The sequence below is a fragment of the Anser anser genome, assembly GCF_964211835.1.
Source record: "Anser anser genome assembly, chromosome: 16".
NCBI lineage: Eukaryota > Metazoa > Chordata > Aves > Anseriformes > Anatidae > Anser > Anser anser.
Genome location: NC_139737.1, coordinates 15,071,564 through 15,094,761, shown reverse-complemented (window position 1 = coordinate 15,094,761; position 23,198 = coordinate 15,071,564). Strand labels below are relative to the sequence as shown.

At 50.9% G+C, this 23,198-nt stretch overlaps 1 protein-coding gene across 6 annotated transcripts in view; it reads left to right on the top strand.

The window, feature by feature from the left end:
- LOC310882600 (fer-1-like protein 4) overlaps positions 1-23,198 on the top strand; it is a 39,808-nt gene that overhangs the window by 2,650 nt on the left and 13,960 nt on the right. For 5 of the 6 annotated variants that reach the window (XR_014573041.1, XR_014573042.1, XM_083801555.1 and 2 more), the window contains exons 4-33: positions 1,048-1,147; positions 3,244-3,335; positions 3,965-4,006; positions 4,107-4,274; positions 4,550-4,610; positions 5,703-5,834; positions 5,991-6,053; positions 7,194-7,278; positions 7,553-7,712; positions 7,918-8,101; positions 8,742-8,928; positions 9,147-9,511; positions 10,206-10,314; positions 11,057-11,255; positions 11,993-12,113; positions 12,694-12,794; positions 13,355-13,442; positions 14,434-14,550; positions 15,933-16,085; positions 16,340-16,523; positions 17,080-17,204; positions 17,612-17,746; positions 18,175-18,348; positions 18,591-18,707; positions 19,062-19,223; positions 19,652-19,814; positions 20,860-20,951; positions 21,364-21,495; positions 22,125-22,173; positions 23,031-23,137. Coding sequence is in view for 4 of the 6 variants with exons in the window: in XM_083801555.1 (XP_083657681.1) it covers positions 1,048-1,147; positions 3,244-3,335; positions 3,965-4,006; positions 4,107-4,274; positions 4,550-4,610; positions 5,703-5,834; positions 5,991-6,053; positions 7,194-7,278; positions 7,553-7,712; positions 7,918-8,101; positions 8,742-8,928; positions 9,147-9,511; positions 10,206-10,314; positions 11,057-11,255; positions 11,993-12,113; positions 12,694-12,794; positions 13,355-13,442; positions 14,434-14,550; positions 15,933-16,085; positions 16,340-16,523; positions 17,080-17,204; positions 17,612-17,746; positions 18,175-18,348; positions 18,591-18,707; positions 19,062-19,223; positions 19,652-19,814; positions 20,860-20,951; positions 21,364-21,495; positions 22,125-22,173; positions 23,031-23,137 (3,967 nt within the window). In the remaining 2 variants the exon portion in view is untranslated. The remainder of the gene's footprint in view (positions 1-1,047; positions 1,148-3,243; positions 3,336-3,964; positions 4,007-4,106; positions 4,275-4,549; positions 4,611-5,702; positions 5,835-5,990; positions 6,054-7,193; positions 7,279-7,552; positions 7,713-7,917; positions 8,102-8,741; positions 8,929-9,146; positions 9,512-10,205; positions 10,315-11,056; positions 11,256-11,992; positions 12,114-12,693; positions 12,795-13,354; positions 13,443-14,433; positions 14,551-15,932; positions 16,086-16,339; positions 16,524-17,079; positions 17,205-17,611; positions 17,747-18,174; positions 18,349-18,590; positions 18,708-19,061; positions 19,224-19,651; positions 19,815-20,859; positions 20,952-21,363; positions 21,496-22,124; positions 22,174-23,030; positions 23,138-23,198) is intronic. The other variant, XM_083801556.1, reaches the window with a different exon arrangement.

The following is a 23,198-nucleotide window of genomic DNA, read 5'->3' as shown; positions in this document are numbered from 1 at the left end:
ATGTGAAGTGTGTGAGGATGCAGGGCAGGGTGCCAGCTCTAGTAAGTTAAACGTAAGAACTGAAAGCAAATCAGCAGGGCCAACTTTCTAGAGATAGCTGATGATACAAAGCTTTTCAAAGCCATCACAAACCTGCCAGAGACTGTGTGGAGGAAACAGATGAGTACAGCACATGCAAGACACTTAAAGCCAGAGCAGAAAATTTGACTGAATTTTGTGCCACTGTTTACTGGATGCTTTCCTTATGGGAGATAGATCAGAGGAATTGTCTCCGACTGAAATGTCAATAGAAACTGCTTTAGGACAAACTGATAAACAGTGACAAGTCACTCAGTCCTGATGGTGCTGAGCAAAGAAGTCCAATGGGAAACACCTGGATTGGCATCATCTATCCATGCTGGTGGGCAGAGTAATGGTGGGTGACAGAGATTACAGTTTAAGAGCATTTGGTCAGTGCTCTGGGATGCTCAGAAGTAGAAAGAGGGTAGAAGAACAGAAGGGAAAGTCTTGTTCTGCTGCTGTATCGGTGAGAGGCTCCTTCCTCCAGGGAAGAGAGGAGGCAGGCTCTGCATCTTGGAGAAGAGGAGGTGAGAGGGGACATGGGGGAGGTCTGGGGGTGACTGGGGGTGATTGCTCCTATCTGCATTCTGGGTGGGCTGTGATGCACTCCAATGGCTCTGAAGGCAGTGGGAAGCTCTGTTTCATGCTGGGCTTAGCTCAGCTGCTGGCACAGCTGCCACGGGGAGCTAGAGGAGAAAATAAGAGTGGGCTCCAGACAGGAGGCTGCCAAACTCCACACACATTATCACCACTTGCAGGGAGCAGGGATGGTCCTTCCCCAGCAAGAAGTCCCTTTGGGCTGGGTGGATTGTGGCCTGACTTGCCGTGGACATACCTGCAGTCCTGAGCTTATTTCCTGGTGATGTATTTCTGTGTGTAAAGCCTCTGCTTCTCAGCTGGCTGCAGAGCATGAGGGTGCTCTCCTCCCCCAGGATGAAAGCACTGATGCTGTGCATAACGTTGCTGCAGCCTGTGATTTTGTTACAGGCTTCTTGGTACCCTTGTCCTCAGCCTCCAGCACCTGATGACATCTGGGAGGCTGATCCTCCGGGAGGCTCTTGTGGACAGGAACCACAGCATCACCACTGTAAGTCCTTTATGGGCAGCCTGGGGATGGGCACCGCTCCATCACTCATCTGAGCAGGTGCAAAGGCCCACAAGCATTCAGAAAGGCTTTGTAGGAAACCTCTGGAGCTTTCCAGGTGGATCTGGGGCTGATGAGGAGAACAAGGTGCTGCTTGGAGCCCTGTCTGTGCAGGGGTGCAGCCACTTCACCCCCATGAAGTGGCTCTATGAAGGTCCTTAAGTGCTTGGGGTGGGCTGGGGGACCTGAGGACCTGCTGAGTACCTAAATGGGGAGAGGGAGGCTTAACAACACCTCCCTGGGACTGAGTAGTGTGTGCAGGACTTGACATTTCATCTCCTTCCAGCACTGTGCCCCGGCAGCTTTTGGGTTAAACATGAAGTCTTACTGGTGGTCTGTAGCAGCATAAGTGTCTTTGATGCCTGCCTGCCCCTCTGCTCCATGGCTCCTGCTCCCCTCCCACCCTCGTGCCGGGGCTCACTAGCCCTTTGTGCTGGCAGAAAGTGAACACAAGCAGAAAAGGAGCTGTTTCCTGCCCACACAGTGCGAGGCACAGTTCGGCGAGCTCTGGACGGCCAGGGTTGGGTGCCAGGGCAGGGCTGGAGGAGAGGTAGAGGCAGACAGAGCTTGGTGCTGCTGGCAGCCCTGCAAAGTGCTGCACCTCTGTTTGTCCTTCCTGTGGGCAATATGAGTCACCCCCACGGTGACACGGTGCAGTGACCACGAGCCCAGGTGGAAGCTGAGCGTTTCCAAGTTGATTTTTAGCCTGCTGCAGCTCACTGTGGGAATGTTCATGCTGGCAAAGGGAGAGGGGGCCAGGCTGACCGATTGGCAGCTGGCGGTGCTTTGGAGGGACTGAGCTGGGGCACTTACACTGTCATAAGGTCAGAGCTGCTCTGTGGCCCCAACCCTTTGCTCAGCTGCCTCTTCCCTTGTGCTAACAGCAGTGCCCAAGATGATGACCTAGTCCAACCAAAATCCAAGAGCTTTCGTTTTTGATGGGTTAGTTTTTGCCTGGGTCAGACTGGGCAGAAAAACACAAGTGGGACCAGAGCAGCTGGAGACCCTGCCCCTCAGCTCAGCTGAGAAAAGATGAGTCCCTGAAGGAAAGAGACTGCTTCAACTGCTGTTCCTTCTGCCAACTGTGAACAAGATCCTTCTATTCCAAGTCCAGTTCTTCCCTGGAACCTCTGGAACTTCAGTTATTTGTACCCCTTTTTCTCTCCTGGTGCTTTAAAGGGTTTTCAGAGCCTCAGCTAGTCACCTAGTCTTATCCCAAGCTTCTGCCTCCATCCAGCTTCTGCTGCTGCCTCTCACAGCTGTTGTATTCTTGCTTCCCAGGGCTATATTTCTCTCCCCAGAGACATCCCTTTTCCAGGGACTGAGCTGTGGACCCAGCTCATACATCCTCTTCAGCCTACTGAGAGGTAGCCTCCTCCATGGCTGCAGTTTTGGCCTCTCTGGGAAATCCTTGTGTATTCCTGTTGGTGTGAGATCAGGCTGGTCACCTGTAATCCAAACGTTTTCAGAGCCATGCTGGCTGTGCCGATACCTAGCATGCTCCATGCTTTTCTGGCTGTCCTGCTCCCCACTGATGCTGACTCGGGGCCTCATGTGATGCAGACTCTGGGTGTTGCTTGTTGCTTCTGTGGTGTTTTGAACCAAGCTGACATGCCTGCTGCTTCCTGCTTCCTTCAGAGAGTGCACCCCAAACACTTGCACGTTTCTTTGCTCTGCTGCAGCACTCTCCCCACTTACCTTGACAAAGGTGCCCTGAGATGGCTCTTAAGGTTACAGGATAGATGGCTCTTAGGTTCCATGCTATATTTTAGATTTGGAAACTTGACCCAGCTTTTATTCAGGCTTTGGAAAGCTGTAGGGGATGGAGTTTGGTTATCTCCAGCTTGCTGATGGAGACAAGCAAGGAGAGTCCGACAAAATTAGGCTTCTCAGGGGTTGTGACCTTCCTCCTTTTGCCTTCTTTCCACCCGCATCTCACTTGTTTTTTCCTTCCACACATCTATTCCTGTTTTTGTTGGCATTTCTGCAGGTGTTTTGTGGCTGCCAAGCTCTCAGGCAATTTAATTTTCTGGTTCTAGATCTACATTGAGTTGGATTTGCGCTACCAACCTCCAGATGGCTCAGCTGGGACCTGGGTTGAAGAGGACTTTGTCTATCAGATGAAAGACAGGTATTGAAATCCTGGGAGGGGAAAACTTCCAGGTGGTGTTTACAGCTGCCTTTGTCAGGGGCAACCAGAGCCCTTTGAGATGCAATCCAGCTTCACTGACTCTCCACCTGTAGCCAGGCTGATGCATTTCTGCTCTACATTAGCAGTAAGTGACCAGGGCTCTTGGAAATAAAACATCTTGCATTCACAAAGAAGACGCTTTGTGGTTGACTGGAATAACCCACTGCATTCCAGGAGCCCCTTTGGACTCCCAGGCATTTCTGCAGCCTTCCTGGCTGATAGGAGCAAGACTTTGTGGTTGCAAAGCTGCAGAGAGCATGGCTTTGCATCATAGCAGCCCCAGGCACCCCCCACACAGGTGGTCCTCAAAAGTACCCAAAGCTAGTGGGTGTCAGGGCAGGCAGGATGACAAGGTCCAGGGATCATCAGTTCTGAAGTGTCTAGAGGCAAAGCAGAAGGCATGTAGGGTGAAGAGGAAAAACATCATTTTGGAGAATGCTTGTGTTATGGTGTGGTGGTCAGGAGACAAGCAGGAGCATGGCTTTGCCACTGTTTCCTAAGTGCATTGGTTAAGAGTCTTTTTTTTTTTTTTTTCAGTAAAGTATCTCTTTTTTTTTTTTTTCTTACAGTTCAGAGTTAATCATCCACAATCCTGGATTTGAGGAGCCGGAGTAAGTATCTGTGCTTGAGGTTATCCACTCACCCTCCCGCATGGAGGAGAGTGCACAACCCACTCATCAACGCTGGCGGTGATGTGGTGGGGGATTGCAGGGCAGCCAAGGGGCCAAGAGCAAGTGAGATGGACAAAAAGGCAGCTGCGCTGGGCAGGAAGCTGGCAAAGGGCCTGGAGACTGAGGAGGAGGAGGAAGAGGAGGAAGAAGACTTTTATGATGTATCTGACATGGAGGTCTTGGGCATTGTCTTCAGCCCCGTGAAGAGGTATCTGTGCTTGTGCTATTCCTGCATGGGCTGTGGAGTGGGAGGTGCCAGCTCCTGGGGTGACTTTTGGGGCCAATCCTGCATCTTGTAGCATTTTGCTTCCATAAAATATCAGAAACCTTTAGTGTTCCCAAACAGAGTCTGCTTTGGATTTGCTCATTCTTGGGTTGAGGGGCTGTTACTTGCTGGGTTTTCAAGTTGCTTCCCTTGGTGGGGTCTTAATCAGGTCTGTGCAGTTGAAGGGACAAGCTCACCCAGGTTGTTTTTCTGTGCAGCCGTTCCAGACTTTGCTCCACACGGGACCTGTTTGCCACCCCAACCCCACAGAGCTTCCAGGTACTGCAACACTGGGTGTGTGTCCCTGCAGTTGCCACTGACCCCACAGCTGATCCATCACTGCCTTCCTGTGGGCCTGGGCTTCTCCAGCTGCTGTATACTCCAGCAGGGCCTCTAGCATGAAGAGACCTTCCTGCTTTGTGTGACTTCCCTGGGCAAGGTCTGAGATTCCCTGAATGTCTGCATCCAGCATCCACAATCACTAGCTCCAAAACCAGCTGGTCCAGGGCAGAATTTCTTTTTGAGCCACATAGGGTGGGTATACAGGAGAAAGGAATCACCCTGACACCCCCAGTACTGTGGCAAAACACAGCCTGAGCAGAGCTTTGGAGAGTTCCCGGGCATGGCTGGTGCCTGCCAACCTCCCCAGGACCTTCCACAGGCCCTCATGGATGCCTGTGGGACATGGCTGGGGGTGGACGTCTGCTGCAGGGACTTTTTCAGACACCCCAGGAGGCTGACTCTGGATGGTGCTCTACACCAGGTTGATTTGAAACCCCTGTTTGGAAGTGGGGTTCAGTCACAGCTTTTGCCCTTCAGATTTCAGGGCCAGGTCACAGGCTGGATATAGCTTCAAATCCTATCCTGGTTCTGAGTAAACATGGACTTGCATCCGGGTCTCCTGTTTTTCAGGGCTGGGTCTTATCAACCTAGCAGAAAACTTTTGTGGGGGCGGAATTTCCTACCTTCCTTTCCTTGAAGCTATTACTCTTCAATCTAATGACTATCTAATTGCTTATACTGTGAGAACATTTCTCCCACATCTTAGACCTGTAACCAGTCAACAGCAAATGAGACAGCCATGTTCCAGTCCACACACATGTTCCAGACAGTTCCAGACACATGTCAAAGATGTGGGTTTAACACTTAATTTCCTTGCCTGTCTGAAAGGAAGAAATGTCTCAAATACCAGTTTGGTCTGTTGCCGGCCAGAGCAGATTTCAGCAGCTGTGCTCTTGCCTGTTCTTAGTGTCCAGACCTGTGCCAAGAGGGCCCTTCATGTTTGCATACTGGTATTGTTGGAACAAGCTCAGAATGGAGCCAGAGAGAAGCGGAGTGTTGATGTGATGGTTTTCTCCCACATTTCCTCAGGTTGGGATTAATATCATTGAAGCACAGAAGCTGGTAGGGGTGAACATTAACCCCTTTGTGGTAGTCAAGGTTGGAGAGGAGAAGAGGCACACAGTGACACAGAAGTCAACAAATTGCCCTTTCTACAATGAGGTATGTGTTATGGAGAAAGGCTTCATCATCACTGTGTCCCAAGTGGCCAAGGCCATCCTTGCCTGAGGTGCTCTGGGTGCAGCTGCTCTCAGGAAAAGGCATTTATGGGGTCCTGTTGGGAGCCCATGGCTCAGCTGTCTTTCTCTTCTCTTTTAGTACTTTTTGTTTGAATTCCATGAGCCAAGGGAAGTTTTATTTCACAGACTCATAGAGATTTCAGTAAGTATGTCTTCCTCATGGTCATTTGTAACTGGTACAGTCTGCTGCTTCTGTGTGTGAATGCTGGGAGTGATGGGCAAAGCAAGGCTAATACTACCAGCCAGGTTTAGCAGGCAGAGTCATCTGCCCAGAGAAGCTGTAGATGCTCCATCCCTGGAGGTGTTTAAGACCAGGTTGGACAAGGCTCTGGGCAACATGAGCTAGTGGGTGGCATCCCTCCCCATGGCCGGGGGCTGGAACTGGATAATCTTTAAGGTCTCTTCCAACTCAAGCTGGTATATGATTCTATGAGCTGCGACACAGAGACCAAAGGACTTTCCCATGGTCACAGTGGGGCAGAGATCCATCCCTGGCCCCACTCTGAGCCAGTGCTGGGCAGTGCTGCCTTCTCACCTCCCCACTGCCAGCTTTTTTCTGCCTCCAGTGACTGCAGTGGAGCCTCTGGTGTAGTTTCTCTGCTGTTGCCTTGCTGCCCCACTGGTTTTAGGGTCCTACTGTCCCTTGCTCAGAAGTCTCATCCCTGCTGGGTGTGGAGGTCAATGTAGGGTGAGCACAGGGAAGCTCAGCAGTGATTTCTGCTTGTAGGAGAGCCCAGCCAGGCAGACAGGGGTCTTAAAAATCCCCTGGCCCAAAGCACTATGGGGCTTTTCTCAAGGTAGCTAAACCCAGCCAGTACCTTCTTTGCCATCTGATCTCTGGTGTTTTCCCTCCAAAAGTCTGCACATCCTTTCTGCCTGTGTGGGTTCAGCAAGCATTGAGCATGGGTTGGGTTTTGTGAGAGAAGCTGGTCTGGTGTGGACATAAGGATTCCCTGCAGGAAGGCAGGTGTGCCCTTGGTTCTTTGTAGGTGTTTAGCTTATCTGGGGCTGGCAGAAGAAGCCAACTTGGTTGCAAGTCATGAATTCGCCTTGGCCCAGGTTTGGCTGAGGGCTGCGGGCTGGTAGGCTTTGCAGGAATGGTTTGGTCAGGGATGCGTTTGGCCCAGGGCTAACTTAGATGGGGGTCAATGTGCATGAGGAGCTTGCAGCTGCTACCTGAGCTGTGTGTTGGAACAGGCATCTCCTAGCATTCCATCGTCCTTGGGGATGTCTGGATGTGTTGCCCAGCTGCCTGCATCTCTTGTATTTCTTCTGTCTGCAGGTTTTTCACTCAAAGAACATACCATTTCTGGCAACATGCATAGGAACATTCAAGATGGACATTGTAACAGTGTACAGCCAACCAGGTATGACTGACTGCACAGCGTACCTGCTCCTTGCCCCAACTCCATTTGAAGCCGAGATTTCCTTTGGGCTCTGCTGGGTCTGGTGAGGGTCCTGTCTTTAAATCACTGTGTTCACATAAGGACCAGCACTCACTTCTCCTCCAGGCTTTCTGTAGGCTTGTGAGACCTCCTGCACCTTCAGAGGGAGGGTTGGGGCAAGGTTTGTGCAGACATTGTTGGCTGTGAAATGGTAACCAAGGCTTTTTTATAATGAATCCCTTCCCTTCTCTCTCAGACCACAGTTTTTACCAGAAATGGGCTGTTATCAGTGACCCCACAGACACTCGGGCAGGCGTGAAAGGCTTTGTGAAGTGCAACATCTCTGTCACTGCACGTGGGGATGTTGTGGGCTCCCTTCCCACCTCCTCCAGCAGCCGTGTTGAGGATATTGAAAGGTGGGTGCAGCAGGGTCTTGCATGACCCCGGGGGAAAACAGTCATATCTCTCTTCATGCTACATTTTTTTGCTCCATTAGTCCCTCTTCTGATGGGGGAAGACCTTTGGTGGGGCAGGATCCAAACATCCTGCCAGCCAGGTCATTTCCTGTCATCACATTTCCTGGGCTCCATGAAAGAGCCAGAACATGAATTTGTGTTTCAGGAACCTGCTGCTGCCTAAGAGAGTCCCTGCAGAGAGACCCTGGGCCAGGGTCTGTATCAAGCTGTATCGTGCTGAGGGCCTGCCCAGCATGAGCGCAGGCATCATGGGTGGTTTCTCCAAGATCATAGGGGAGAAAAAAGTGTTTATTGACCCATATGTGCAGGTCTCATTCTGTGGGCAGCAGGTGAGTCTGTCTACTGAGGGACCTGTGTGGGGCCGGGCTGATCCTTCCTTGTCTGTGTCAGCCCATGCTGGGCTGCTGCTGCTGGCAGCGACACTGTGACATGGCAATCCCACTGGAGACAGGCTGGAAGAGCCCAAGCCTAAACACGGGGAGAAGGTCAAATAAATCCCAGAGCAGAAGTCCTCCATAGTGGGCTGAACTCAGCTTGGCACCCTTGGGAGAACTTACTTAGCTAATGGCCATTTTCTTGCACCAATAGCTGAGGTTTCTGTCTCATTAAGAAGAGAAGTTGCTAGGCCAGCCAGCTGCCCTTACTCAGTCCCTGGTTAGCCTAGTGGCTCTCCCAAGGGACCCTAATGACAGCTCTGGGTCTGGTGGTGTTGCTTGTTTGTGGTCAGTGTTTCCCTTGGCCGTGCAGCGCTTGGCCAGGGCCTTGGGACAGCTCCCCCTGATGAAGGGCAGAGAGCAATAGCTGGGAGCTGGGGGAAGGGGCAGGGACCTGGCCACCTCCAGATCCTGCCAAGTACCATCTGCAGGCATGGCAGGGGGCATGCCATTGGCAGAGGGGCCCTGAGGCATCCCTTGCTCTGGCTGCTGGTCTGGTTGGTACTGTGTGGCTTTCACACCTTATCCTTCCCAGGGGGAGACATCAGTGGAGAGCAACACCACTGAGCCTGAGTGGAATGAGCAGATCAGCTTCATTGAGATGTTCCCACCTCTTGCCAAGAAGATAAAAATCCAGGTGCTGGATGATGCCAATGTTGGTGATGTAGCCATCGCCACACACTACATTGACCTGCAGCAGATCTCAGACCCTGGCAGGAATGGTGAGGCCTGGCATGGCTGCTCCCCTGGGGCAGGGTGGCCTGGGCAGCCCTGTGCTGGACACCCACTGCTCAGGCCACAGTGGTTTCCTGGAGGTAGAAAGCAGGAGTGTGTCTGGCCAGAACAGGCTCACATTGTGTGTCCTGGGCTGTCTGCTTGAGGGAATGGTCTCTGCAGCAGCACCTTGTGGTGTAATTAGACCTTGGCCCTGTCACTGCAGGCTTTAACCCCACGTTTGGCCCAGCCTGGGTGAACCTGTATGGCTCCCCCCAAAATTCAGCTCTGCGAGACATCCACAAGGACCTGAATGAGGGCGTGGGCGAGGGAATCTTCTACCGTGGGCGCATCCTCATGGCCATCACAGTGGAGATTTTCAGCAGCCCCAGTGTGGCAGAGAGGAAGCTTGGGGACAAGATGAAAAGTGCCCTAAGCAAACCGAAGCTGAAGAAGAAAAGTAAAAAATCCAAGGAGAAAGCCAAAGAGCTGAGCCAGCTGCAGGGAGAGGAGGAGACTGGGGGCTCTCAGGAGGCTGAGCAACCTGGGGAGGTCATTGTGGAGGTGGAGGAGCTTCATCCACTCCCTGTGGTGAGTCCTGCTGAGCTGGCATGACCTGACCCATGCCAACCTGATGCATGCATAGGCTAATGGGGAAAAGGCAGCGGGGACGCTGGCTGGTGTAACAGTGCCAGAGCAAACCCAACCTGCCCACTGCTATGCCATCAAGGGCTCTCTGAGCCTCTGCAAGGGCCAAGACTCCACCTGAAGCCCCAAAACTGCCTCCCTTGGTGAGGCTGGAGCACCCCTGCATGCATCACATGCATGCATCAGTCCTTCCTGTGCCAGGAAAGACTCTCATATGGGTGCTATTCCCAGGGCATAGCCACCTTAGAGGACATGCTTCTTTCCAGGAGTCAAGGAGGTGTTAGCTGGCTCTGGGTCTCCACTTGGTCCCTAAAAGGTGGATAAGCAGCGGCTGTATGGGTACAGTAGCCATCCCTTAGCCTACAAACATCTTAAATAGCATTACACAAGCTGATGGCAGAGCATCTGCCAGAGCCACAGCTCCATACTACACCCTTGGGATTTCCAGACAAGCTTGCCCTATGACTGGCAGCCCAGTGGCACTGACCCCAGCAGTGTCCTGGTGATGTCCTTTGCGCCCTGGCAAGGCCCTCAGGAGTGCTGACAGGCACCAGCCATGCCCTGGTGCTCTCCAACTCTCTGCTGAGACAGGGTTCTATCACGCAAGGCTCGGGCTGATTTCTCTCTCCTTGCCCAGAATGCGTTGGGGAAGAAAGAGGAATTCCTCCTCTTTGCTGCCTTCTTTGAAGCCACGATGATGGACTCCTCACTTGGCTCCAAGCCTGTCAGCTTTGAGGTCTCTATAGGTGTGTATTCCCCAGGGTGCCAAGTCAGGAAACTACAAGAATGGTGTGAACCTCCCTGAGCCAGCCCAGGTCAGCACTGTGGTCCTGCAGTGCCAATCATCACATAACTTGTGTCTCCAAAACAGGAGCTCAAGAAGGATGGTGTATAAGGCCAGGCAGCGTTCACAGTGCTTTATTTAGTTTAAAAGTCTGGATGCCCTCCTGTGAGATTGGAGGTTTGCAGTATTTGTATGAACTGCCTGTTTGGGGAGTGTAGTTAAGCTCTCCTGGGAGTGGGTGTGAGAAGAGGTAGAAGGGTTTGGGAGCAATCGATGAGGATTGGGCATGTGGTGGTGAGGGGCTGTGACAATGGGTGATGGGGAAACAATGGTAGGTGAGCAGGTCCAATCCCCCTCACCTGCTTTGCTGGAGGGGTGGAGATGCTTGATGCTGAGAAGTTGTGAGCACCTGCTGCTGACCCCAGAGCAGGGGTTTAGATGGGAGTCAGCAGGCACTTGGGGGAGCTGGTGGAACTTGAGGCATACACAAGAACTTCCTTGTGATTTCCCAGCTCCATCTCAGACCTCCTTGTTGTCCATGTGATACTTTGATGGTTGGGTGCTCCTGAAGTGCTGGTTCTGAAAGCACTGCATACCCATGTGCTTCTCTTGGGAATGTGATCGCACTGATTTTGCAGGCTGGTTAACTCATTGTTTAATACTGATCCCGCTTACTTGTTTGCTCTTTAATGCCTATGTTCAAGGAAACTATGGCAAAGCTGAAGAGGTTGTGACCAAAGTACGTAAAAAAGGGGAGAAGGGAGAAGGGAGAGAAGAAAAGCAGCTTTTGCTGGACCCCAGTTCTGACAGTGAGACGGATGTTGAAGTCCTGGGCCCCGTTTTGGCCCCGTTGAACAAATCAGTGACAAAGAGCCAGAAACCAGAGACCATGGAGTATGACAGGTGAGTCTTCTTCTTTCTCTCTCCCTTGCCTTGGTCCTGAACTTTCCAGCTTTGTTATTCCAGATGCTATTAGTGCTCAGCAATGTGAGTGTTGTGCAAGTGTTTCTCTGCTTTGCAACCCTGCAGCTTGCCATACCCTAGCTGGCTGTTGTTGCCCATTAGCTCTACAGGCCCTATGGTGTCTGCATGATGTCCACAGATGGCCAAGGACAGGGCCACAGGGAACTGTAACCCATCAATAACAGCAGTCCATTTTCTGGTTGATAAACAGCAGCGCAAAGGCTTGATTCCAGCATGGAGGAAGGAGAGGACTGCTCTGGCACATGCTCTCCTATGCTGCGAGACACACGCAAGCTCTTCTAATGAGATGTCTACTCTGGGAATGCTTCCTATTTCATCCCACGGGCCTGGCAAGGTCTTGGTGTTTGTGTTGTGAGCCCTGTGCCTGCTCCTACTCAATCTCATAGCAGCAGGGAATCTCAGCAGCATCCCACACTCCCATCAGCCTCGTTCATCTGGGCACATGATGCACCATGTGCTAGAAACCCCTTGCATTAGTTTGGGGTGCCAAAGGGCTAGTCTAGCAGTTTGAATCTATGTCCATGGTACAGAGCCCAAAACAGCTGGTTCTCTGTGAGGAAGACAGAGTCCAGATGCTGCTGCTTGTGCAAGTGCAATGTGACATGGTGCGTGTGCTTTCTGCAAACAGCAGCCATAATCTCCTGTGCTGCCCCTAGGTCATACAGCTGCCTGCCCATGACACATGAGAAACCCTGCGTGTACATGTGGAGCTACTGGGAGGATCACACCTGGAGACTCTGCATTTCCAACTGGATTGTCAAGCTGGCAGAACGCCTGGTAGCATGTGTGGGGAGGCTCTTGGGGCACAGGGCTTCCTCTCTCATGGTGGTTTTTCTCACATCATGCAGAGTTGCTCTTCAAGATACTTACCTCAAACGTTGCCCCCAAACCCCCACCCCAACCCCCTGCCATGTGAGTCTGTGTCTCTTGTGGGGCTCCGTCCCACCTGCCCCAGCCTGGCAGTGTCTCCTGGAAAGTGGCAGTGCCAGACAATGGCAGAAAGCTGCTCTGCTGCCAGTCCTGCACTGGGGAGATGCTGCTGTAAATGGGCTCTCAGCCTTTGACGAGATTTTTTTCCAGGGCTTTGTCTTTCCTGCTCAGGCTTAGAAATCTGAAAGCAAAGCTCACACTTGTGTGTTTTGGTGACTGCTCAAGACTGAAGCACAAGGTGATGTTACAAACAGTGTTCAGGTTATCCTTAAGTCTCAGAGTCTCTGACAGTGCAGCTCTGACCTGCCATGCTCGCTCTGTCCCAGCTCTGTAGAATGGAACATTTGGGGCAAACACATCCTTGCCATGCTTTGCTCTGACCCCACGGCCAGGTGCAAGGTCCCTAAATGTTATACTCTCCCCACAGGAGCAGGGGCTAGATGATGTGGAGAAGCTCATGAGAAGGCCAAAGACTAAAGCAGAAGAGAGGCTCCGAGAAGTGCTGGAGGAATTTGCAGCTGGGTGCAGGTTCTCATGTCCCTGATTTCCTGATTTTTGACTTTGGGTTAGGAGGTTATATTCTGTCCTACCTGGGCTGTGCACAGCCTGCACTCTTGATTTCAATAGGAGGATGAGTGGAAGGAAACCAGGGCAACCTGGGGAAAAGACCCCATTGCTTTGCAAGCTCAGTGAGCACGCCACATAGCACCACACCTGGGAAGCACAGGGGTAACAGGCTGCAGCCTTGATGTTCCTGATCTCCTGTGTGTTTCCTAAGTGTTAGGACATTTCCTTCACTCTTTCAAGAGACTCATGTTTCAATCATTGCAACTGCCTGGTGGGGTCCAATATGCACATCAGTCCCTAGCCTTGGAATGGGGACATTAAAGACAGTGCCTTGAGTGCTGAGCAAATTCCAGTGTACCTTCTGATCAAAGAGGTTACAGAAAATAAGGCATTAGAGAGATGAGGTTTCTGATGCCTCCAGATTAGTAACAGGGGTTTGGAACCTGTGGCCCTGCTGTGTAAACTGTACTCCCCTGCAGGGTGTACGGGTTGCAGAGCCTGTGCTGCTTTTCTCATTGCAGGCTATATTCACTCAGCGCAGAGAGAAAAACAATGGCACATCCAAACAACCTTGACAGATGTCGGACGAAATACATGATGCGCAACGTCGTAAGCTGTGGGATTTGAGGGTGGTGGAGGGAGCCAGTGTAATCCTTGCTTTGGGGGATGCTTCTGGAGGACCATCTAGAATTGATGCTAAGAGGAAAACTTGGAGCTAAGACCCACAATACAGTTATAGGCTTTTACTGCAGCATCTCCCATCCCTGCTTAGAGCAATATATTTTCCAGCACAGGGAGCAGAGGCAGGGGCTGGCTATGGCTGCCTCCTCTTTTATGCAGATGATATATTTTATGCAGAAGATGCCATTCTTCTTCTCCCAGCAGAACACAGTCATGACTCAAACTATATCAAACTGCAAAGCTTTGAAAGGCTGACCAAAATGCAATGACAGCAGCAGGAAATAAAATTAAGCCATGTCTGGGTCCCTTCTCCCTTCCCTCTGCCTCCCCCCACACCGTCACCTGAGTGATGGTGAAAGCTCTCTGGTAAGTCTGAGACTCTCTGAAAGAGATAACCAGCCCAAGAGATAAATTTTCTGGGTTTGGTTTTGAACCCTGAATTCCTTCTGGATTTCATCATAAAGTCTGTCCTCAGATCTGGACGCTGTCAATTAACAGACATGACAGTTTAGCCCTGTCTTCCAGTTTCCTTCATCTTCATATTCCCAGACTTCTGTGCCCCCCTGGTTGTTCTCCCAGGCACTGTCTGGAGCCTTGGACCGTCACCTTCTGAAATGTTTATTACTTATACATTCTTCTGCCCCAAACGATGCAAAAGCTCACAGACTTCTCTTACTGGCTGGTATCAGCAGAACTGATGAGTTACTGGAGTCTCCAGTTCTCAGCACCCTTCACTATATGGCTCAGTACAAGTTCATGAGGTTTGTTCTCAACAACTGGCAAGCGAACTGGTGGAGGCCAGGGTGCAACGGGGCAGGGTGGACGTGGCCTCTGCTTCCCCACAGAGCCCCTGTGAGGGCTGCCAGTGTTACATGCATGGGTCACGGCCAGGCATGTGACAACTCTGCTGTCTGTTCAGATCCTGTATGCGAAGCAGGGGCTCCGTGTGAGGCGGCAGCTGACTCGAGCCAATGTCAAGGAGAAGGTTAAGGAGATGAGGAGAATCCTGGCCAAGCTACGCTTCATGGCTCAAGAGGTACAGCTGCTCCTGGCGCACTCCATTTCCAAGCCGGAGAGGGCATGGGCAAGGAGAGGGTGCTGAGCTGGTTAATGGGCCTTTTACCAGCCTGAAATGGGGCTTTTTCTCTGAAGTCTTTCCCTGACATGTGAAATCGCAATTTCTAGTTGCTGGAAGTTACCATGCAATGGCCCTCATGAGGGATGAGGCCTCACAGCCTTGCTGGACCAGTGGTGACAGAGCAGGAGTCCAAGGGCTCAGTAGTGGCTTGGAGGCAGAGCTGGGTCAGCTCCAGGCCGCCAGGACCCTCCTGCCCTCCCTGCCTGGCCCCAGGCCATGCCCACAGTGGGGATGCAGGAAGCCTGCCTGGGAAATCAGCCATGCCTTGCTCTGCATGCACTCCCACTGGGGACCGACACCAGATCTTCCTGCAAATTAAATTGTATTGCAATAAGGTCTCTCATCTATAAGAGAGACTCTCTTTGTTCAGAGTCTCACTGGCTCTATTTTAAACCTCTCTGGAAAGTAAGTGCATACTTTTAGTGTAAACCAGGGTGCACTGTTTGCTGGAACTAAGTGACCAGATGTTGATGCAGTTCAGAGAAGCCTGTCACCAGGTGAAGTTCAATTGTTATCACACCTTTAAGTACGTGAGGGCAGACTTCAGCATGAATGAGACTTTACCCCTTGCACTGCCAGAAGCAGCTGTGCTCAGGCTCCAGCCTTACGGTCCCAGGCACAGAGGACCCTGTTCCCCTCTTGTTGCCTACCATTGAGTGGGAATATTGCCGTCTCTGTGGAGTCCTTCTTACCTCAGTGCAGGCCTTACCTGCTTGTGCATTCACCGCTTTTAGTCCCTGCTTGAAGGCCGGCAGTCTTGGTTTGGATCAGTAGTAAATTGCTTCAGCTACTTGTGTACTGAAAAATTGTAAGTACAAGTACAATGTACAGTTGCAAACACTAATGCCAAAGGGAGCAAGTAGAGCCTAGGGTTTAAAAGAAGTCATTGTTTACATCTGCGCATGTCCTTCATTTGCAAGGCTGTTCTGAGTCCAAGCTGCATTTGTACACTGGGTGCTGGCATTGCTGGATTGCCAGCAGGTGTGGTTCCGTTCCATGGATTAGCACTTGGGCTTCTGTTCTCCAGCCTCATGAGGGCTCCCTCTCCCCAGTGTGGGATGAGGGTGAGTGTGCCCTGCTGGTGTTTGTAATGAAAATGAGGGAGGATCACAAATCCTTCCAGGAAAACTGCAGAGCCATGCTGCAGGGCTGAATTTCAGAAGCATGTGCCCAGCATTAGGCCCTGTCACTTGCTTCTGGATCTCCAAAGTGCTATGCAGCCACCAGCCCCTTGTGCATCAGGAGACTTTCAATGCTATGCCTCCCTTTCCTCCCTCCAGCCCCAGTGCACCCTCCCTGACATCCTCATCTGGATGCTCAGCAACAACCGGCGTGTGGCATACGCAAGAGTCCCTGCACAGAACATCCTCTACTCAGTAGTTGAAGAGGAGAAAGGCAAGGACTGTGCAAAGATCCAGACTGTCTTTTTGAAGGTAGAGTTTATACTAAAACAACATGTTCTTGCTTCCTTCTTGCTGCTTTCCCCTATTTTCTTCTTAGCCCTCCTTTTTGTCACCTTGGTGGCTGCAAGGAGACGCAGCTCTTGCTTCACCAGTAATGCTTGCCTCTGCCGAAATGTTGCCATGTCTCCTGTGCTCTGCGGCTGCTCACAGGCCAACACCAATGGTTTTAGTCTGAAGGTGGCATGGCTGGGATGGGCAACCTGCTAAACTTCCTGCACTCTCAGGTCCCCGGGCTGCATACTGGAGAGATCTTTGCCAAACTGGAAATCTACATGTGGCTCGGGGTTACCAAATATGCAAAGAACTGCATGGTGGAGCTGCCCAAGGAGTTCAAGTACCTCTCTGAGAGTGGGCAGGAGATCACCCAGTTATCGGTGTACAGTCTTCCCAGCCGACTCAGCAGGGATGGTGAGTTCCATGGCTTGACCGTAAGTGGGCAAGTGGAGAGGTGAGATGTCCTGCCCCAGGGTCAGTGTCTGAGGAGTAGGACCTGACCCATCATCTCCACATTATCTTCGAGGTGTGACTGAGGCAGGCAGGTCCAGTTTGTTCTGATGAGGATGTGTTCACACACTCACAGCTGCAGCAGCTGGCAAGATAGGGTCTTCCTAGGCACTGAACGTTGTGCCAAACTGGCAATGAGCATGAAGTCTGCCCCTTTGCTGAGACCCAGTGGTGCTCCCCAGTGGCGCTCCCCAGTGGCAGATACTCACAGGAAATCACTGCATACTTCACGTGTCATGTTATTCCCAGGGGTGTCTGGGGAGCCTGCCGAGCTTCTCTTGCTTGGCCAAAGCTTTAAAGGCCTTCTGAGACCTGCAGTGAGTGCCCCTAGAAGTGGTACCCTTGCAGGATGCACCCTGTCTTATCTGGCTGGACTGTGCTCTTCCTAATATTTTATTTTTTTGGCCTGAGGTAGGGCTGGATCAGGGAACTATGAACTCTCTTCTCTTTTTCTTACCAGATTTCAGCTATTTCCAGCTCCGAGCCCATCTGTATCAGGCTCGAGGGATCCTCCCTGCAGGTGACAATGGCCTTTCTGATCCATTTGCAAGAGTGGTGTTTTCAACTTATTGCCAGACCACCAGGGTGAGACCCCTCAAACTCCTGCTTCTGCCTTCTTGGAGAGTTGGGGACAGAAAAAATCATCATACCCTCCTTGACATGTTGAAAGCCAGTGCTTTGTCAGTCCTCTGGGAAATTTTGTAACTCCACGCATGAGGTATTTGCGTGGTCTGGGCAGTGTGGCTACTTTCAGGGAACGTTTGACGGAACAGCCAAGCAGAGCATGGTCTCAAGGGTTGATTGCCATTTGCCAGTTGGCCCCAAATACTTTTACCATCTCATGCTTTTACCATCTCTTCTGCCAGGTGCTGGCTCCGTGCAGCTGTGGGGGAGAGGAGATCAGCTCATGGTTTCCCCACTCTCTTTACAAAGTGCATGTGGTTTGTTTCCATGGGCTGTGGCAGGCTCAGGCCTCCTGTCTTTGTCTGCAGACAGTGGAGGAGACACTGAGTCCAATGTGGAATGAGTTACTTCTGTTTGACCAGCTCATTATTGATGGGAGAAGAGAAGAGTTGAAAACAGAGACACCCATTGTTATAGTCAATCTCTTCAACCACAGTAAATTTGTAAGTATGGCCACACAGCCCTCCTGCTGTCCCTTCAATGACAGGGAAGGTAGAAGAGCAATATATGTGGTTGCTGCAAGCAGGCACTTAGGAGCCACATCTCTGGTTCCATGACCCTGCCTGGTCCTGGTCTGCTGGTGGCATCTTTGGAGACATTCAAACCCTGACCAGAGAAAACTCTGAGGAACCTGATCTAGCTTTGATGACCTCTGGTCCATGGTCCCATGCCACTTGTTCAGCCCTATACGGAAGCAGACCAGGAGTTAAGAGGAGTTGCTGTGGGTACCTGTCATCTTCTCCAGGCTCTGTATGGAGCAGAGAGTGGAGAAGAGTTCTCATGCTGGCTCAGATGGCTGGAATTAGTGGTGGTCTTTTCTCTGAGTTGGTGATATAATGCAGGGATAATTTCACCCATTTCTTTGCTGCAGGGCTCCCCTGAGTTCCTTGGCCAGGCCTTTGCTGTCCCACATGTGAAGCTGGTTGATGAGCCATACAGCAAACCTGCCCTGCAGTTCTTTGATTTCTACAAAGGCACCAAAGCGGCTGGGGAGCTCATTGCCACTTTTGAGCTGATTGAGCTGGATTACAGTGGCTATTTGGAGGTAATGGGCTTTGAGGAAGACACACATGGTTGCCAGCACTCTGGGGAGAGCTCCAAGGGGTGCAGAGCTGGTTGCATGGGGCCCACCAAAGGATTCCCTGTTGAAATTCAACTGGCTTTCAACTGAAAGGAAGCTGCAGGGGAAGGGCCTGTGGGCACAGAACAAGAGGGGAGGAAGAGGGGACATGGTGTAGAAGAGAAATGTCTTTCACTGCTCAGTGTGTCCTGGCTCTGTCTGTTCAGCCATCATTGCCTGAGGACGTGGAGCCCAAGGAGCCCAGCTATTTGGAAGACCCCCGTGATGGACGATTCATTATCCCAGAGGGTATCCGCCCAGTGCTGAAGGAGTTTCGCATAGAGGTGAGCTGCCTTCTGCAGGGCTGGCTCCTACATCAGATGGCGCAGCCAGCCCATGGACAGGGCAGGGCTTGGGGAGGGAGTTGGGTTTGGGGCTCAAATCTGCCTTCGAGACCTGAGCAGATGCCAGGAATGGAGGTACTTGACATTCAGGAGAAACCACCTCAGTGGTTTAACAATCAAAGCTGTTGTGTTTGTGCCTGCAGCATGAGTTTGGGTCCATGTGGCCACCTTGGGAGAGTGGTTTCTTGCCTCTCTTGGGGTCTGTGCTGAGTGTGTTGGCACCTCCAGGCAGAGCTGCATGGCTGGGCTGCACCTGGCACATCTGGAGCAGGCCAGCAGCTTTGTGTGCTTTAGATCCTGTTCTGGGGCCTGCGGGACCTGAAGCGGGTCAACTTGTTTGAGGTGGATCAGCCCCAGGTGATCATTGAATGTGCTGGCAAGAAGGTGGAGTCGGAGGTAATTGTGGCCTACAAAGAGAACCCCAGTTTCACCGAGGTGGTCAAATACATGGACGTGGTGAGTAGTAGGAAGGGGGCTCCTACCATGCTGGGGTACACCATGGCTGTCCTGCACACACATATAGTCTGCTTGCTCAGAGTGAGGGCACAGGAGGGGAGCTGCCCCCAGGGTTTTGCTCTCCCACGGCCACACAGTTTGGCTGCAGATCAAAACCTTTGGGAAGAAGCCCACTGAGAGCAGTCTCAGCTGTTGTTTGTCACATTTTCCTGTGCAATGTGCTCTAGGTGATGCTGCTCGGCAGTGGGGTTGGACTAAATGATCTTCAGAGGTCCCTTCCAACCTTGGCCATTCTGTGATTCTGTCACCATGAGGCTCTGGTTTTAGGGCAGAGCTGTAAGAGTTCTCATCAGACCTCCTCGTGTGTGGTGGGTCTGCCACTGGTATTGCCCTCACTCCTGCAAACCCCTTGCATGGCTCTTTTGCAGGAGCTCCCTGAGCAGGTCTACCTGCACCCTCCCCTCAGCATCTTTGTTGTGGAAAAGCGGGCATTTGGGCGCACCGTGCTGGTGGGAACCCATGTTGTGTCCGACGTGATGAAATTCTCTCCAAGAGAACTCGAAGAAGAGGAAACAGAAAATGTGCCCAGAGGTGAGCTGCTCGGTGAGGTTCCTGTGGAGGCAGCAGGCAGATTCTGCCCATGGCAAAGATCTTTCACCCCTCTTCTCTGTAGCCAGGCGACAAAGTCCTCATCCAAGAACCATAAGATGCTGAATAAAAGCATAGCCCAAGGCAGGTTAGCCTTGGAGGCTGTGATCCTCTAAGATTGGTGTTGGGAAAGTGGTTGCAGCCAAGCAATGGCATAAGGCTGATCTCTTTGGGGTTGGCAGAGGGTAGTTTGCAGACTGTTCTCTCCAAGGTTAGCTTATCATATGCCTCCCCACCACATTGCCTGGACTCTTCACCTGTGGATATGCCATCTCTTTGGAGCCTTTTTCCCAGCCACTGTTTGTCTTACAGTTGTGGAAATCAGAAGAGGGAGAATGGCTTGTGAAGATGTCTTAATCCAGCCGGTCATTTAACTGGGGCTAGATATTACACAGTAACTTATTCCTGTGAGAAGTCTGTGTCTGGAATCAGAGTTTTTTAGTCTGTGAAGGACTATCGTATTCACCTATTCCAAACCTATGTGTAACTGGACTGGAGGGCTGTCCTCAGTGAGACCTCTGTCAAGATTTAGGGAGTGTAAGCTGGTCCACTACAACCAAGGATTTGAGAGGTTTCCACTTCTCTCCTATTGCTGGGTCAAGGACTACTCATTTGGGAATAGATTAACCCAATAGCCCTCTGACAGCAACAACCAAAGCTCCTGATCTGGGAGTGTGTAAATAAATATGGTATGAAGACTAAGAAGCAAAAGATTGATCTGTGGTAGTTTCCAAATAGGTCAAGTGTATCTCATAAATCTGAATTCTTACTAGTCAGTAATGCATGTAGATGATGGTGGCTAGTCTTAGCAATGTACATGGTTTTCCAGTAAAATTTTGGCACAATCTGCTATCAAAAGCTTTAAAAGAAATCACATCATGGTGGGTAAGAGAGGTTTTTTTCCTGTGAAATAACAATTGAACAAAATTAGGAAGCAGTGGGCAGAACTAAATGCATGAGAACATGATGCTCTTTCTCTTCATCTCAGCTCGGAAAGTCTCATCCCAGCATCTTCCCTCTCAGACTGGCCCTGCTACTGGTGACCCAGGTCCCAGCACTCACCCCTTGAGTTTGGTAAAGGTGAGTGATGTGTTGACCCAGTGAATTTTGAGGTTTGAACGTCCAAACTGAAGGTTACAACCAAAAAGTTCTGAAGTTCAGAGTTAAGTTTCAACCACCAGCTTTTGCTCTGGACTCAAACACTGCTCTTCCCCTGCCTGTCTCCTGGAAGAGTTTCATGCCTGCTTCTGCTGGTCATTGACACTGCTGCATGTCTGGGCTGTGGCACAGGGAGAAGAGCTGTGTTGCCTTGTGCAATGAATACTGATGCTTTCGTAGCAAAGCATGAACCTGGGCTACATGTAGCTTTGCACCTCCTGTGCTCTGCATGAAAGCTGAGCCTTTGCTGGGGCTATCAGGATACTAGTGCAGGATGTGTGGGTGTCCTGTGTTATCCTTGCCTCCCTCTGAGCACTTGCTCTGTGCTTTTAAGGCTCCTTTAAAGAAGATTCCTATTAATAAACTTGCAAAGAAAGAGGATGAATATGAAGAGGAGAAACCAGATCTGGAAGAACTGGATTGGTGGTCCAAGTACTATGAGTCCCTGAAGGAGCTGTATAACCAGGTAATCTCTTGTCACAGCTTCCAGCTGAGGGGAGAAGCGTTTGCACTGGCTTGAGGAAGATGATTTCATCAGCACAGAGTGCCACAGTAGCCCTGTGGCATGGATCTGCAGGAAGATGTATGCTTTTGAGTGTCAAGCACTCTTAAGGTAGTCAGGTATCAAACACTGACCAGGTGGGCTGATTTCTGCAGGCAATGGATGTTGAAGCATCCCTGAGGCTGAGTGGTTTCGATAATGTGACTGAGGTCACGTTAAGACACTCCTGAAAATGTGACATTGCTGATCTGAGCTGCAGTGCAGGGACTTTCATGCAGTGTGGAGACTTTCACTCTGTCTTCCCAGGGTGGGCTATGGGGGCAGGTCTGCCACAAATTTCCTTGCTTACCTTGCTTCTCCAATATCCCAATCAAAAAAGGCAATAAGAAGATCTGGGGAGAGGAAAAGTTGTTTCCTTCAGGTATGCTGATAAAGCACTCATTGAAAACCCTCCTGCAAAAATGTTAATGCTAAATGATCTCAGTCTGGATATTGCTGACTCTACTTGGCAGTAAGCTTTGGAAGTGTCCTGTGCTTGGATAGAGAAGCCATTGTGGTCAGCAATGTAGGGTGACTGTCTGTGTGTGTTTCAGACACGCATTGATGAGGAAGATGCTGAGAATGATGACCTGAATGATGCAGGTGAGTCTTCTGTGGGGAGAGCCAGGCTCTACACTGTCCTAGAGGGTGGTGGGCTTGTGGTAATGGGCTCTGAGGGGGCAACAGCTTTGCAACATTCAGCAAAAGCAACACAAAAGGGAGCAGAGAGACTAGAAACATTGGCACAGGCTAACAAAAGCCATTTCAAGTTGAAAACACTAAACTTGCCTCGAGAAGGTTTGAAAAATTTTGTTGAAGCAAGAGCCTTCCTGAGTGAGCAAAACTTTGCAGAAAAATTGGCTGCAAGTATCATGGGATTGCCATGGTGGGAGCAGGAAGTAAAAGTGGAATGGGTAGAAGGGATGATGGAGAGGAAAAACTGTCTGGGAGCTGGGCTTCACTCTGCCTGTGGATACTCACCTTGGATAAAAAATTCACTCAGAAAAACATTAATAAAAAGCAAATGATCTGAGGACAGTATTACAGCTGTAGGCTCAGGTTTGCTGAGGTGTAAGCAGTGACTGGCCTAGCAATGACCTGAATTGATGAGACAGTAAGTATAGAAATTACGTGAATCCTATGGAAGGGTCCAGTCACCTGTGGAAGGTTCCAGGCACCTTCCTCTATTTGCTCTGTCCTTGCTCACTTTCTTCTTGAAGAGCACCCATTCAGGCAGGCAGGTCTGTGCTGATTTTTGTCCTCTCATCCATACTTGTCTTGCTGGGAGAGCTGAGATGTTGTGAAAACATCTGTTATGGAGAGCAATGACTCTAGTTACCCTAACACAAGTCAAAGACCTGGTTGAAAGCAAAAGCTGTTGCTGGGGTCATTTCATGGACGGGCACTTGCCATGATGGGAGAGATCAGAGCATTTCCCAATCTCCTATTGACACTTCTAGATGGAGGCAATTTAAATGCAGCCTACATTGACATGGAAGCAGAAGATGAGGCAGTAACTGAAGCTGAACCTGCTCGACCCAAGAGGAAGCTCATTGCTACCCTTCAAGTGAGTGTTGGGGTGACAGATCTGGCCTCTTTCAACCCACGCCCTTTTTCCATGTTGTCCT